Source organism: Erinaceus europaeus, chromosome X (genome assembly GCF_950295315.1).
Source record: "Erinaceus europaeus chromosome X, mEriEur2.1, whole genome shotgun sequence".
Taxonomy (NCBI): domain Eukaryota; kingdom Metazoa; phylum Chordata; class Mammalia; order Eulipotyphla; family Erinaceidae; genus Erinaceus; species Erinaceus europaeus.
In genome coordinates, this window is record NC_080185.1 from 80,004,102 (window position 1) to 80,021,036 (window position 16,935).

Below are 16,935 nucleotides of genomic sequence, written 5' to 3' on the forward strand. Positions count from 1 at the left end.
TACTGTATTGGGTGAACACTTTCCCAAACCTGAGCTAACTTTACTTTGTAGATTGATTGTAGTTATTTGTTTAGTGATAGGAGACAAATCATTGCACATATGAGAATTCAATAAGTGCTTAAGAAACTCTTAAGAGAATCAATAATTGGTTCTAGGCCTAGAGGCTTGGGTTATAATATATCAGAAAGTTGGAGATGAGGCTAAAATGGGTCCACTAATTTAAAAGTAGAATTTCACTAAAAAGCCCTTATTTCTTCTGATTGTGTGGTTTTGGTTGCTCAGATGTACTACAAGTTTAATTATTTATTTAATTACAGGCACATTGCTTCCTGCTGAGAATACCTCTTCTTGATTTTCTTCTGTTTTCCTATCAGAGATGAGATTATCTGTCAAAGGGCAATAATCAGCATTAACCATATGTTATGTGTGCTTTATTTTCAGATTATTCCTCAGCTGTTCAGAAATTTTCCCAGACACTGCAGTCCTTCCAGTTTGACTTCATTGGAGATACACTAACTGATGATGAGATTAACATTGGTAAGTCTTTAGCCACATATGATCATGTTCCTCTTAAGGCAGGTTTGAGACTTTGCAGCCACTTTGGGTTGTAGATAGAGAGAATTTGGGCATCTTCAATTTCTGTGGTCCAATGCCAACACCCTGGGAGACTTGTTAAAAATGAAGAAACATGCTTTCTCACACAAAATATGTAACATAAGGCTGGCAAGATAGCACATCTGGTAGGGAATCTGATTCATCATGCATGTGACTCAAGTTTGAATCCAGCCCCCATTGCTTGAGGCAAGTGTTAGTGTTGTAGTATTTCCCTTTGTCTCTTTCTGAAAAAGTCTGCACAGGGTGGTGGAGTTACAGCAATGACAAAAGGGGGGGAGTCCCCAAAACATCCACTGAAACTTTTGGTCTTAGTGTTTAGGGTAACTTTCCTTTAAGTAATATATAAATGAAAATGGGATACGACTTCTTAGCTACAAGTAGGTCCAAGGAACACCTGTTCAGTGGGTGGAAAAGGGGTAAGGGAGATATCCACAAGGCTTTAAAAGATCTGCTTAGTGGAGTCTGGCTATATTTTGATAGTCATACAACAGCATAGTGTTGTTAACAAAGGCCAACTTAAAAAAATCTGTTGTAGTTGTTTTAAGTTAGACACAATATTTATGATAACTGCAAAACAATACATAGCAGATATAAATAGTAAACTGTTATATATAGAGTAGGCAAGGCCTTCATAGAAAACCATACACATCAGGTAACAAGCTGAAGTAAACAAGAAAAGAATCAACAGGAACATTAAACAACTTCAAAACAACCAGAATAGCTATAAGTAAAGAACATTAATCTATAATCACTCCAAATGTGAATGGGATAACCTCACCAATCAAAAGATTCAGAGTTAAGGAATGGATTAAAAAGCAAGATCTGGACTTCCGGAGGTGTAGCTAAAGAGTAGCAGCAGCTGCATTTTGCTCTCCCCTGCTCAACTAGGAATAGCAAAGATCACCTGAGAATGCAACAAGAAATGACTAGGATCACTCCAGGGACCCACCAAGCCACAGGTGAGTGCAAACACATGTGGCTCTTGGACAGAGGGACTTAAGGCTAGACTCCTGGGGCTAATAATCCATACCTACTTGGGAACAGCTGGTACCAGTCCAGCAGTCTGCCAGTTGAAACACCACCTCTGATCTGAGTTTTATCAACACAAACACTGATGAAGGGAGGAGAACTTAAGCTTTATCAATTGACAGCTGTGGGTCTCCACTGCTGTTGCCCCTCAGGGGCTTGAAGAGCAGCAAGGCAGCCCTATACTGACATTCGGTGGGCAGAGAGCTGGCCTGGTGACTCAGGAGAAAATCTACACTCCTGGTGGTCTAAAGTTTCCTTCAATGAGATGGGGGCTAGAATTCAACCTAGGTCACACACTTGATAAAGTAGCACACTCTCCAAGTCAGCTATGTCATTGGCTCAATATACATTATTTTTATGAATTTATAGATATAACTTTTCCAAGGAAAAAGTTTTAGATTAACATAATACTTATGTATTTATAAATGTATAGTGAGGATAAGTTGATAATAAATGGATAATAATGAACAAATAATATGTAATAGGTTTCAAACATCTTTATGAGTTTCCACAAGTAAGTAAAGGGAATCCCCCATTTGAAACCACTGATTTCAAATAAAAGGTCGTATTACAATCAAACTGGTAACAGTATATTGCTGTCTAATATCAGGAAAGTTAAAACCAGGTCTGATGACTGGAAGCATATCACAATCAATAAATATTTTGCCAAGTCACTGGAAACTTCCCATATACTATATAATATCTGCGGTTTGTATCTGAAAGCATTTTACCCATAAAATTTTAAGGCAAATCTTTTTTTTTTAATTTGGCAATTTTCAACAGAATCTAGATGCCAACATCCAAAACATGAAAACCACACACAAGACAATTAAGGAGGTGGCTGTTTTTACTGTTTGCCATTGTAAAAGCTCTTGCTTGGGCGATGGGGGGGGGGGGGGAGTAAGTGATATACTTTGAAAGAAATCTTGGGGCAGGGGTAGATAGTATAATGGTTATGCATATTACTTTCATTCTTTTAACTCTTTTTAACTTTTTTGGTTACCTGTAGATTTAAAGACACTCTAGATATTCCTAAGGTTATCTGTGGTTATCATTGTAAAGGCCAGGGAGATAGCTTAGCTGTTGAACATAGGAAAATCATTAGAGCTAGAAAAGCAGAGATAAAAATGGTCTCTATTTGTAAACAGCATGATTTTGTATATAGAAAGTCATATGGGCTCCCCTAAACAGCTTAGCTATATAGGTGAATTTTGTGAAGTTGAAATCAACAGCATCAATGCACAAAAATCAGGAGTGCAATAACGGCAAAATAGCTGAAAAATAATATGTAAAATAATCTCACATATAGTAACATTAAGCACAATAAAATAAAAATGACTTTATCAGAGAGGTAAAAGATCTTTCTGTTGAAATCTACATCATAAAATGAATTGAGAGATACAAATAAGTTGAAAGAAATTCTTTGTTCTTGTAGTGAAAGAGTTGTTATTGTTAAAATGTCCACACAACCTAAAGTAATTTATAGGTTCACTGTGAAGGCATTTTTATTGGAATTGAAAAAAAATTATAAAATTTAAACTGAGTCACAAAAGACTCCAACAACACAAGCAGTTATGTGGCAGAAGAAAAAAAATTCCATTTCTTCATGTTAGTTTCTACAAAGCTACAATGATACAAAATTCTATGAAACTGGCATATGAAAAATGCATAGACCAATAGAATATAATTGAAGGCTAGAAATAAACCTATGCATAAGTAGTCAACTATGTTTTGACAAAGAAATAAAAAATATTCAATGAAGAAAATTTAATTGCTTTAGTAATAGTTCAGAGAAAACTTTATATTCATGTGTAAAATAATAATAACAATAATGAAAATCTTTATCTTAACCCACTCACAAAAATGAACTTGAAATGCCTTGAATATAAGACCTGAATTTGTAAAAGTTTGTAAAACTAATGGATCTGCATCAAACTCAAATATTTCTATACTGTAAAGGTAACAGTCAACAAAATAAAGTCAACTTACCTTTTCAGAATAGGAAGACATATTTCCAAACTGTATATGTGTATCCAAAACATAGAAAGAACTCATACCACTCAGGATCAAACCCCCCCTGAATGTAGAAAAATTGCGAAGAATTACGCAAATTAATTGAATAGAACCAGATTTCTAAAGAACTGATATATATGGTCCACAGGTATAGGAAAAATGCTGTACTTCACTTATCACTAGAGACTTTCCAGTTCATACCCGAGAGAATGATCTATGCCAACAAAATAGGAAATGTCATGTTTTAAGGAGGATATAGAGAAAAAAAAAGCACCTCTACCTCTGTTACACTGTTGTTTGGAATGTAAACTGGTAAGAGCCCTATGTAAACAAGTATGGAGAGTTCTAATGCAAATAAAAATGAAAATATCTTATGATCCAGCAATTCCAATCATGTCCAAAGGACATGAAAATCATAATTTGAAAGGACTTATACACCCCTATGTTTATAGTCAAGGAGTGGAAGAAACCTAAACTCCCATCAATGGCCAAATGATTGAAGCAGTTATGGGATATATACTCAGTGGAACACTAATCTTCAATTAGAAAAAATATATATTTTGTTTTTTGGGGACAAATGGATGGAACTGGACATGGTTATACTTAGTAAAGTCAATTAAGAGGTGAAATACAACCAGTATATGGTTTTACTCATATGTGAAATACAGATAATTGAAACAAATGAACTTGCCAAAATGTAGTAGCTATTACTGTAATTCTTGGTGAAAAATATTGTTTATTAAAATCTTGATAGTGGGTGTAGTATAGAATTATATCCCTATAATCTTTTTTTCCTATTTTTTTGCTACATAGGACAGAGGGATATTGAGAGAGGATGGGGAGATAGAGTTGGAGAGAAATATAGATACCTGCAGACCTGCTTCACTGCTCGTGAAGCAGACTGCTGCAGATGGGGAGCAAGGGCTCAAAATGGGTCCTTGTGCTTGCTACTCCTGTAATCCTATATATTCTCATCAACGATTATAAAATCACTAATAAAAACATTTTAAAAATAAAAAGAGCAAAGAACCAGAATAGTGATCTCTATAGGAAATATTTGATACCTTCATGAATATTATATGAGCAATCCTTAGGAAAATGCACATCAGAACCTTCATAAGATATGACCCTATGATTTACCATAAATCATGCTATCACCTCATCTCTAGCTTGTTAGAAAGACTGTCATTCTGTTGGCAGAATCTTCTCCAGAAAAGAGATCCAAAAGGCCAATAGTATATAAAAAATGCTCGAAGTCACTGATGATGAGGGAAATGCAAATAAAAACAATGAGATACCTGTGAGAATGTCACACATTAAAAATGACAGAAACGAGGGTCTGCGGTGACGCAGTGGGTTAAGCGCATGTGGCGCAAAGCGCAAGGACCGGCTTAAGGATCCCGGTTGGAGCCCCAGGCTCCCCACCTGCAGGGGAGTCGCTTCGCAGGCGGTGAAGCAGGTCTGCAGGTGTCTATCTTTCTCTTCCCCTCTCTGTCTTCCTCTACTCTCTCCATTTCTCTCTGCCCTATCCAACAACGAACAACATCAACAATGGCAATACTAATAACCATAACGAGGCTACAACAACAAGGGCAACAAAGGCGGGAAAAAATGGCCTCCAGGAGCTGTGGATTCATGGTGCAGGCACCGCCCAGAAATAACCCTGGAGGAAAAAAAAAAATGACAGAAACGGGGGTGGAGCCAAGATGGCGGCATGCCTACAACTCTTGACTTTCTGCAGAGCAGTGGCTAGCTTCAGCACTAGGAGTATAGTGAGGGCCGGATTTTCAGGTCAGTGTTTGTTAGAGGATACAGCCTGGGTCAGGAGAACAGCAAGTAGCATGTAGGCTGGAGCCAGCTACAGAGGGGACAAACACATACCAGATTCTTCCCTGTGAGTTCCAATTCTCCCTTTGTACTGTATCCCCCCCACCCCCTCACTCCAGAGGGATAATGGAACAAGTTACCTACAAAAGGGACCTCATGCAGAGAGGACCCTATTTTCAAGATTCCCTACTCAGTAGGGAATCAACAGAAGGTGTTTCCTTTTTTTTTTTTTCTCCTGTTTTTCTCCTCAAGAGGACTGGAATTCTCTCCTATTGGTCAACATCCCTGACCTGATCTCTTTTCTGGGGCGGTAGGAGGCTACCACTCTAGCTTTCCTGGTTCTGCTTCTTCCAGCTTTTCAGTCTTTGTTGCTTTTTGTAATTGTTTAGGGAGGGGAAAGGTGCTAGAATATCATAAACTGCAGATTGATTTTTCAATACTTTTTCCTTCTTTTTTTCTTTTTTCTCTCTTTTGTTTATTTTAATTTTGTGTTTTTGTAAGTTTGTTTGCTTAGGCATTGCTTTTAGTTTGTTTTTCCTTCTTAATACTTTGATCAAATCAGCCTTTGTTGGTAGTGCATTGAAGTTACTGGTGATTGGCTGTCCTCTATTTGTGGTAGTAGCAGGGTTTTTTTGTTTGATGTTTTTTGTTTTGTTTGTATTTCTCCCCCTTTGTTTGTTGTGTCTTTTTCTCATTCCTTTACTCTCTTTCCTTCTCTCTTTTTGAAAAATCTTAGCTCTTGTTCCTGTATCTGCTGTATACACTTGTGTTTATTTGTAAACTATGGTGTGTAAGAATTCTGATATAAAAAGGTTCTTCTTTCAACTATCTCTCCCTTCCTTTATTTTCTCTCTCTTCTCACAGTCTTTTAAATTTATATTTGATAGTGTATTTTTGTAGTTGTTTGTTCTTGCTTTATACTTTTTTTTTTTTTTGCTATTATTGCTGTTTTATTTTTGCCTTTGGTTTGCTGTTATTGATGGGGAGAGTTTCTGTAGCATACTTTGGTGAACTGCATCACTCATTGCTTTTGTTACTATTGTTGTATTTGCTGAGGTCGGTGACCTCAGATGTGAGAGACCCTTGGTTTACTGGGGCTTTTTGTCACTCAACACAACAACTGAATATAAATAACCAAGGCACACAAATACAAAACACACCAATAAAAATAAGGTCAAATCGAAAGCAAATAAATCATCTACAGCTATGAATCAAGACAGGAGTGCAGAAAAAACTCCAAGTAAGCCAGAAGCAACTATAAGTAAGGAAGATGTTCAAACAATAATTGAGCTATTAATCATAGAAATGAGGACAGTAATTGAGGAAAAGTCTATTAGTATTCGGGAAGCAACAGATTAGACCCTCAAGTAAAATAATAGCTACCTCCAGGTAAGTAGAGAACTGAAAGCTGAAGTAGCCAAGCTAAAAGGCAATTTAGCAGAACAAGCTAAAAAATAACTGAACTGAGGAAAGAAGGTGAGGGAAGGGAAAACTGATTATCAGAAGCAGAAAACACAATTATACAGACAGAGGATCAGTTAGAAAAAACTAAGAATAGCCTTCCAAAACTGAACCAGGAAGAACTAACTACAAACCTAAATGCACCAATCACAGACAAAGAAATCAAAACAGTTATCAAGAATTTTCCCAACAAAAACCCAGGACCAGATGGCTTTACAAACAAATTCTACAAAACCTCCAGGAAACTGTTAATAATGTTTAAAAGCTCTTTCAAAAGATCAAAGAAATAGGAATACTCTTTTCCACCTTCTATGAAGCCAACATCACCCAAATGCAGATAGGGACACAACAAAAAAGGAAAACTACAGATCAATATCCCTAATAAACATACATGGAACAATATCCTAGTCAACAAGATACAGCAGTATATCACAAAGATTGTTCATCATGACCAAGTGGGATTCATCCCAGGAATGAATAGCTGGTTCAATATAGGTACGTCAACCAATGTCATTCACCACATCAACAAAAGCAAAACCAAAATCCACATGATTATCTCAATAGATGCAGAGAAATCCTTTGACAAAATCACCCATTCATGCTCAAAACACTACAAAAATGGGAATAGATGGAAAAATCCTCAAGATAGTGGAGTCTATATACAGCAAACTTACAGCCAACATCATTCTCAATGGACAGAAGATGAAAGCATTCCCCCTCAGATCGGGGCCTAGACAGGGCTGTCCATAATCACCATTACTCTTCAACAAAGTACTGGAAGTTCTTGTCATAGCAATCAGGCAAGACATGTGATGGGATGAGCAGTAGAGCAGTGCTGCAGGTGTCTTTCAATCTCTACCTTATTCCCTTTCTATTTCTCTCCTATCAAATAAAAATTTAAAAAAATTGTCTCTATATAAACGTGTAGATGTTAATTAAATTTACTGTTGTAATCATTTTGCAGTATATGTTTGTCAATCATTATGCTGTTCCCATCAAACTTAATACAGTGTTACATGTTATTTATATTTGAATAAAACAGAGGAAAACATTTTTTATAAGATATTGACAAAAGAAAAGTAGGAAAGAAGAAAGGAATGAAGAAAGGAAGAAAGAAGGGATGAGAAGAAAGGAAGATTCACAAGGCAGTGAACACATTTTCCTATTGGAATTAGATTTCGTGCCTTTTTGTAGTAACAATATAACTTAAGGCACTAGACCCTATTCTGTTGCACAGATCTCTTTCTACTTGACTTTCAAGAACCATGATTAATTTTTTTGTTTTATTTTATTCTTATAGCTGAATCCTTTAAAGAATTTGCTGAGTTGCTTAATGAAGTAGAAAATGAGAGGATGATGATGGTAAGTCACTAACAGTGGGTCTGGAAGTGAGATCAAGAGAGATACTTGATATTTTTCCTGTCTGTATTGGTTGAACTTATTATTTGGTATTTTGGTTTCTGAATCATGTCTTTCTAGTTCTATTAAGATATTTGAGAAATAAGTCAATCTCAAGTTCCCACCTAAGAAATTAGCATTAAGTAGAGCTGAATACTGTGATTAATGTGGAAATTTCTTCTGTGTTTATTTCAGTCACACTGAAGGCTTTCATATAGGCTGTTGAGTGTTTTATCGAAAAGTGTGGTCTACAATAATTTTTTTAAATTTCATTGCCCCCAGATTTATTGGTGGGGCTCAGTGCTAGCACTATGAATCTACCACATTTGATGGTCATTTTTTCCTTTTTCTTTCTTTACATTTTATATGATTAGACCGAGAGAATTTGAGAGAAGAGGGAAATAGAGAGGCAGAAACAGGTTGGGAGTATGGATTGACCCGCCAAAGCCCATGCTCAGTGGAGAAGTATTTACCAAAACCAGACCTTCCACCTTCTGCATCCCATAATGATCCTGGGTCCATGTTTCCAATAGGATAAAGAATAGGAAAGCTTTCAAGGGAGGAGATGGGATATGTAACTCCTGTGGTGGGAATTATGTGGAATTGTACGTCTTTTATCCTATGGTCTTGCTGATATTTTTATTTTACAAATAATTAAAAAAATAGAAACCTGCAGACCTGCTTCATGGCTTGCAAACTCTCCCCTGCAGGTGGGGAACAGGGTTTGAGTTCTTGTGCATGATGACTTGTGCCCTCAACTGGGTGCACCACTACCTAGACCCTCTGTAGTCACCTTAAACAAATATTCTATTAATTTATGTATTTGGTTAAAGAAATAATATGAATTGTATTTATACTTGACATAAGATTGTTTAAGTCTGTGTAATTTTTTTTACTATTTTTTTCTTTTTTTGTTAGTGATTTAATAATGATTGAAAAGACTGTAGGATAAGAGAGGTACAATTCCATACAATTAAGAGAGGTACAATTCCATACAATTAAGAGAGGTACAATTCCATACAATTAAGAGAGGTACAATTCCATACAATTAAGAGAGGTACAATTCCATACAATTCCCACCACCAGAGTTCTGTATCCCACCCCCTCCATTGAATGTTTCTCTGTAAATATGGACCAAAATTCATTTTGGGGTACAGAAAATGGAAGTTCTGGCTTCTGTAATTGTTTCTGTAATTGTGAACATGGGCATTGGCAGGTCTATCTATACGCCCAGCCTGTTTCTTTCTTTCCCTAGTGGGGTAGGGCTCTCGGGAGGTGAGGTTTCAGGACACATTGGTGAGATTGCCAAGGGAAGTAAGGCTGGTGTCATGGTAGAATCTGCAACTTGGTGGCTAAAATATGGTAAGATAGAAAACAGGACAAATTGTTTAATAATCAGGAACCTAAAGGTAAGAATAGAGCAGGTGAAGCTAAGGATCTTCATGTGGGAAAAAGTTAGGAAGTTTATTTTTGGTATTTTACAGGGGCCCCTTAAAATTCTAATGTTTAAATGTTAATAAAATTTAATATCTTGGTCAGTTTTAATTTTACATAAAATTTGAGAGGAAGGTATGGATATATCTTCTCTTCTTTCATACTTTCCCCACACAGTTCCTCCTACTATTAATCTCATTCAATTATGATATATTTTTTACAATTACTTAACTGATATTGATACAGTATTATGAATTAAGTTCTGTAGTTAATGTTACAGATTAATTTTTGTGTTGAGCATTATATGGGTTTTAATAAATGCTTCATTTACAGATATCATCATGTAGAATATTTAAAATCTGTAAGAGTTCCCTTTGTTCAACTTATTTGCTCATTTTTATTTTTTTTATTTTTATATTATAGAATTACATGTCGACAGGGGTTTGAAACCACACCATTCCCACCACTAGAGTTCTGAATCTTTACTCTGTGCAATCCACCACAGTTCCATTAAACTTGTAGACATGGGCCAACCATCTTCTCTACAACTATATGTCCACATTTATACATAGTTGCCCTTTCTTTTTTTTTTTGATTCAATCCTCTTTTCTTCTCTAACCCACTCATAACATCGTAGCTACCTCCGTATGTCCCTCTTCTTTTCCTTCCTTCTCTCTTTCTGGGTGCTGATGGAGCTGTAGTGCAGAATCCTCTTATCTTCATCCTATCACTTCTCCACTGAGAGTATGTGTCAAGGTTGTTTTTTGGGGACCAGAAGGTAGGATTTCTGGCTTCTATAGCTGCTTTTAAGCTGAGTATGGGTGTTGACAGGTCGATCGATACCCACAGCCTATTTCTATCTTTCCCTCGTGGACCTGAGCTCTGGAGATGCAAGGATTCAGGACACATTGGTGAGGTCGTCTGCCTGGAGAAGTCAATATAGAGTCATGGTAGCACCTGTAATTTAGTGTGTGACAGGTGGCATGACCTAAATTGAGGTAAGATGGTTAATAAACAGGAACCAGAAAGTAGGTTCAGAGCAGATGAGATTAGGTATTTTAGGGTAGAAGAAAGCTGGGAGAACCATTTTAGGCATGTTCCTAGGGACATACAACTATAGTAGTTTTGTTTGAGTTTTGTAGCTAGCCTGAGTTAGGATAAGAATATTGTCTGAGAGAATGGTGTCAGAGGAGACAAAAGGGCTAGAAAGTTGGATTGGGGCAGGGAGTAGCTCCCATTCCTATAAAAAAATATGTGGCTAAAATAAACTATTTACCTCCATCCACCTGCTCCAGGGGCCCATATATAAATACATATTTATGTTTAGCACCAGAGCTTTTGTAACCTCTAAGTCCCTATTGGTCTGAGCTCATATTTCATGGTCACATCTGAGGAATATTGCAGGCTGCAATCATTTCAGAACCTGTCTTTTTCAAGGGGCAGGGCAAGATGCCTCCAGCCTCCCTTCAAAAATTGGGGCTATCCCTACCATCATTGCTTTATGGTAGAGGCAAGGTCCTAGGATGACCAACAAGATACTGTTCCTTTTGGAAGTGAGCAGTGGTAGTGGAGAGAGGAACCCTTTAGAGGTCAAGGCCCATCATACGTGTACGGGAATCCAAGGAAATCATAACAAAGGGATATTTCAAAGTTAACCCAATTGCCAAATAATATTATTATAGCAATTACTATCTATTGCCTTCTTAAACTCTAAGACAGCAGGAACCTTCTGCTTCCACTATAGAGTCTGTTTCCCCCAGTCCTTTAACCTCTAGGGTGGGGCTCGCTTTCCTGTATGCGTCTATCAATTTATACCAAATGATAATGCATCTGCCCATCCCAGCCTAATCAATGCAACAAGTACCAACTTTCCTATTCTTTATCCCTCTGGGAGTATGGACCCAGGCTCATTATGGGGTGCAGAAAGTGGAAGGTCCGGCTTCTGTAATTGCTTCTTCGCTAACAGTGGGCGTTGGCAGGTTGATCCATACTTTCAGCATGTTTCTCTTCTTCTTCTCCTTCTTCTTCTTCTTCTTCTTCTTCTTCTTCTTCTTCTTCTTCTTCTTCTTCTTCTTCTTCTTCTTCTTCTTCTTCTTCTTCTTCTCCTCCTCCTCCTCCTCCTCCTCCTCCTTCTCCTCCTTCTTCTTCTTTTAATCTCTATTTATAAAAAGGAAATACTGACAAAAAACATAGGATAAGAGGGGTACAAATACACACAGTTCCCACCACCAGAACTCCATATCCCATCCCCTCCCCTGATAGCTTTCCTATTCTTTATCCCTCTGGGAGTATGGACCCAGGGTCATTATGGGGTGCAGAGGTCTTCTGTAATTACTTCCCCATGGAACATGGGCGTTGACAGGTCAATTCATACTCCCAGCCTGTCTCTCTCTCTTTAAGTGGGGTGGGGCTCTGGGAAAGTGGAGCTCTGGGACACATTGGTGGGGTTGTCTGTCCAGGGAAGTCTGGTTGGCATCATGGTAGCATCTGGAACCTGGTGACTAAAAAAAAAAAGGGTTAACATATAAAGCCAAAGAAATTGTTGACTAGTCATGAACCTAAAGGCTGGAATATTGCAGATGAAGATTGGGGTGGTCTCCATTTTGTAGATAGCTAGTAGGCCTATTTTAGTTATATTCCAAAGGCCCATGACTATCCTATTTTTTTTCCTTTTTATTTTTTAAAAATACTTATTTACTTATTCCCTTTTGTTGCCCTTGTTGTTTTATTGTTGATGCTGTCATTGTTGGATAGGACAGAGAGAAACTGAGAGAGGAGGGTAAGACAGACAAGACAGAGGGGGGAAAGAAAGACAGCTGCAGTCCTGTTTCACCCCCTGTGAAGTGACTCCCCTGCAGGTGGGGAGCCAGGGGCTTGAACCAGGGTCCTTACACTGGTCCTTGCACTTTGCAACACCTGCGCTTAACCCGCTGCACTACTGCCAACTCCCACTTTTTTTTTTCTGAGCCTGGCATCTGATGGCAGGTGGACCCAAGTTAGTGTCTAGGAAAATGATGTCATGGCTGTAAAAAGGGCTAGAAAGCCAGATCAGGGACGAGATTATCTCTTAAATATGGGAAAGGTGTTTAAATACTGTTGACTATAAACCCCATCAATTTGACCTGAGGCCCATTGTGGGGACATGGTGGGTTGAGCCTGGTCGGAACCCTGGATACCGCTCCTTGAGGAAGGAAGGCATTCACCTGTAAACCTCCCCAGCTTGTTAGACCCAGAGGGTGTAACCGTTCCCCCTCCACCTGGTCTGGATAAACCTGATTTTCTCAGTGGAATGTGGATAAATCTGAAGAGCCCCTTCCTCATTCTTAAGTCCCATGCCCCGGGTAAGGGGAAGTCAAGAGCCGGTGTTAATTAGAAGGAAGCTAGAGTCTAAAAATATCTGATTGATTCTTGCCTGTCAAACATTTGCCCTTATTCGGCTTGTTACTCCGGCACCCTGCCCCAGCACCTGGCTTCTTTTGACCCCATAAAAACCCTGCCTTTTTCTTCAATAAACACACTATCCCCTGTCATAGTGTCCAGAGACATCACTCTGCATGCTCACCCCCATTGTGGCCTGTTCTCCTCCTCTATGACACCTCTCTGGTGGCCAACAGAGTGGTGTGCATGGGATGGACATGGCAGGCCTTCCAGAGTTTGCTCCATAGCCCACATTCAGCAGAGCAGCTTATGTAACCTCTGCATCCCTGTATCTGAGCTCACATTCTGTGGTCATGAGTAGGAACATTCCAAGCTGCCCCAATTTCAGGAACCATCTTCCTCAGGTGGAATAAAGAGTATGTTGTTCAGCCTCTCTTTGTAGGATGGAATATTCTCTACTGTTGTTGATCCATGTTGAGGGGAAGGTCCAATGGGGGCCCACAAAGGAGTCTATTGCATTGTTCCTGGTGGAGATGAACAGTAACAATGGAGAGAGGGATCTATTTGAGGTCTAGGATTGACATTCCACACCTGACGTCTTTGGACACGGTCTGAAGTGAAGTATGCTGAGGTTATACTTGTTGCATTGATTAGGTTGGGATGAGCAGATGCAATATCATTTGGTATGAATTGAGAGAAGCATGCAGAAAAATGAGTCCCATCCTCGAGGTTCCAGGACTGGGAGAAATACAGGCTCTATAGTGGAAGCAGGAGGTTCCTACTGTTTATTGCCTTCTTAGGGTCAAATTAAATTATTTGGCAACTGGGTTAACTTTGAAAATCCCACTTTAGGATTTGCTGTGTCATACTCAACATCACCATAATTATGTCCTTTGACATTATGTAAATATAGCTGTGTCTGTGCATTAAAAGGTTTGAGACTTTCAATCAGTTTATCCCTTCTCATATTAATTAAGTAGTGATTTATGAGATTAGGAGTTAGTAGGAGTGTACATAAATGCCGGTCTAGCTTCGTGGGCAGGAGAGATGACCAGGGACTCATGGGTGAGCTGGGAATGCAGTTCAATCTTTATTGATGAGGAATGCAGTGCAAGCTATCCAATCTAATCACAATCCTGTCCTATATATCTCCTGAGGCAGAAGTGTCAGGTCTGAAGAGGATGTACGTAGGATAGGGGGTGGGGAGAAGGAAAAAGCGCGTGGACCAGTGGGGAATTAAACCAGTGTGAAGAAAACAATGATTATGTAAATAGACCACAGTGTCAAGCAATGCAACAGAAGGAGTCTTAGAAGCAGAATTTAGATGCAAACCAACATTTCCCCCTTTCTTTTTAACTAATGTCCATAGTATCAGGAGTCTGGGATGAATAGAAACCTATATCTTGCAGGCATTTTCAATAGAACTGGCATAAGACATGGAGGAACAAATTGGAGAGCAGGGAGAACCAGTGTGATGCCGGGGGAGGCCTGAAGGGGTGTTTCCTGCCTCAAAGGGCAGTGTCTAGCAGGTGAAAGGGTGTTTCCTGCCTCTTGGGGCATCTCTTGCCTCTGAGGGGCGTATCATGCCTCAAAGGGCATTTCCTGCCTCTGTGGGCATGACCTAGTAAGGAGGGGGGTTTCCTGACTCTGGGGACAGGGCCTGAAGGTGAGGGGACATGGCCTATAGAGTCCCAAGGCTGCTGGCTGCAAAGTCCATGGACTGCTGCAGTCAGTCTTTGAGAAACCCAGCAGTGTAAAGGGAAACTGCTGTAAAGTTGTGTAAAGTGTCCAAGAGGTGTACCAGTAAGTCCGGTAGAAGTGTCAGTCCAAAGCAGATGACCACGGATGAAATGCCAGGGATTGAAACACTGCACATCTGTCTCAATGGGGAAGGTCAACCACTGTAATTATGCTTTTCTATAGAGAGTGAGCTTTGGAGTCTGTGAATCAGTTTCTTCAGGTCGTGCCAGGTCACATCATTGGTTTCGGGGGGGGGGGGCTGCTGTAGTCGTGCCATCTTGTGGGTGATGTCAGAGAACAGGGGTCCAAATGGATTTCTGGAGATTCCATTTGAGCAGATGCTTTTTCATGTGAAGACGACAGCTTGAACCAAATTATTTAGATCTCACAATGTAGCATCATGAGTCCCCAGAGGGCGTCCTAGTCCAAAAAGCTCCTTGAAATTTAATTTAGGATGCTTCTGATGGTTCCTGCAGGATTGCTGCAGGCATCCATCCCCAACAACGTCTTCCCATAGAAGAAAGAATCGAATCAGGAGGGTAGAACTAACCACGTGTCTCCATTCTTGGGGACTGCTAGGGACTGGAGGATGCTCTTCAAGTTAGAGTAGTCCTCCATGGGAAACATGCGAGAGGGAGTCCAGAAAGTCCCAGGGGAAATCTCTGCGCATCTCCCAAGCTCTATGATCACGGTCATAAGGAACCAAAGTTCCCATTCAGAGAACCAAAGTGTGGCCCAGCGACAGAGAAACTCTCATGAAGAAAGAGTAGAGGCTTTGGGAAACCTCTTCATATGTAGAAAGGCAGCCCATAATGGACAGGTAGCCAAACAGCTTTACTTATCTGGGGGATGGGGGGTTAGGTCCCACGTTGGTGCGCCATATGCCGGGCTAGCTTTGCGGGCAGGAGAGAGATGACCAGGGACTCATGGCTGAGCTGGGAATGCAGTTCAATCTTTTTGATGAGGAATGCAGTGCAAGCTATCTAATCTAATCTAATCTAATCTAATCTAATCTAATCTAATCTAATCTAATCACAATCCTGTCCTATATATCTCCTGAGGTGGAAGTGTCAGGTCTGAAGAGGATGTACGTAGGATATGGGGTGGGGAGAAGGAAAAAGCCCGCAAACCAGTGGGGATTAAACCAGTGTGAAGAAAACAATGATTATGTAAATAGACCACAGCATCAAGCAATGCAACAGAAGAGGTCTTAGAAGCAGAATTTAGAAGCAGACCAACACATAAACACCATTCCCACCACCAAATGACTGTTTGGGTCCCCCCACCCCTGCCTAGTGAAGCTTAACATCTACTCTCACCCTTCATCCAGAGATTTTTATTTTGGTAAACCTGGTATTCCATTATATATATATACCACTCATCTGTTGTTGGATACCTTGGTTGCCTCTAGGTTTTGACTATAACAAATTGTGCTGCTTTGAGCAGGGGTATATACAAGTCTTTTTGGATGAGTATGTTTGGTTCCTTAGGATATATCCCCAGACAAGGAATTGCAGGGCCATAGGGTATGTCCGCTTCTAGCCTTCTGAGAGTTCTCCAGTCTGCTTTTCACACAGGTTGGACCATTCCTGCCATTTGTACAGGAGGGTTCCTTTATCTCCAGAATCTCTCCAGCATTTATTGTTGCTACCTTTTCTGATGTATGACCTTCTCACAGGAGTGAAGTTGTATCTCATTGTCTTTATTTGCATTTCTCTGACAATCAGTGACTTGGAGCATTTTTTTCATGTTTGTTGCCCTTTTGGATTTCTTCTAAGCAGAATATATCTTCCCATTTTCAGATGGGGTCATTTTTTTTTGTTGTTGTTGCTGAGTTTGGTGAGCACTTGATATATCTTGGTTATTAGCTTCTTGTCTGATGTATGGTATGTAAAGATCTTCTCCCATTATGGGGGAGTTCTTTTAGTTTGAGTGGTATTTTATTTTGCTGTGCAGAAGCTTTTTAATTTGATGTAGTCCCACTGGTTTGTTTTTGTTTTAGTCTTCTTCATAATTGGATTCATTTCATTGAAGATGTCC

The 16,935-nt window shown here is 39.4% G+C and overlaps 1 protein-coding gene across 2 annotated transcripts in view; it reads left to right on the forward strand.

Annotated features, from left to right (window-relative positions):
- OPHN1 (oligophrenin 1) overlaps positions 1–16,935 on the forward strand; it is a 385,226-nt gene that overhangs the window by 47,538 nt on the left and 320,753 nt on the right. For both annotated transcript variants that reach the window (XM_060183179.1, XM_060183178.1), the window contains exons 3-4: positions 442–537; positions 8,246–8,307. In XM_060183179.1, the coding sequence (XP_060039162.1) occupies positions 442–537; positions 8,246–8,307 (158 nt within the window). The remainder of the gene's footprint in view (positions 1–441; positions 538–8,245; positions 8,308–16,935) is intronic.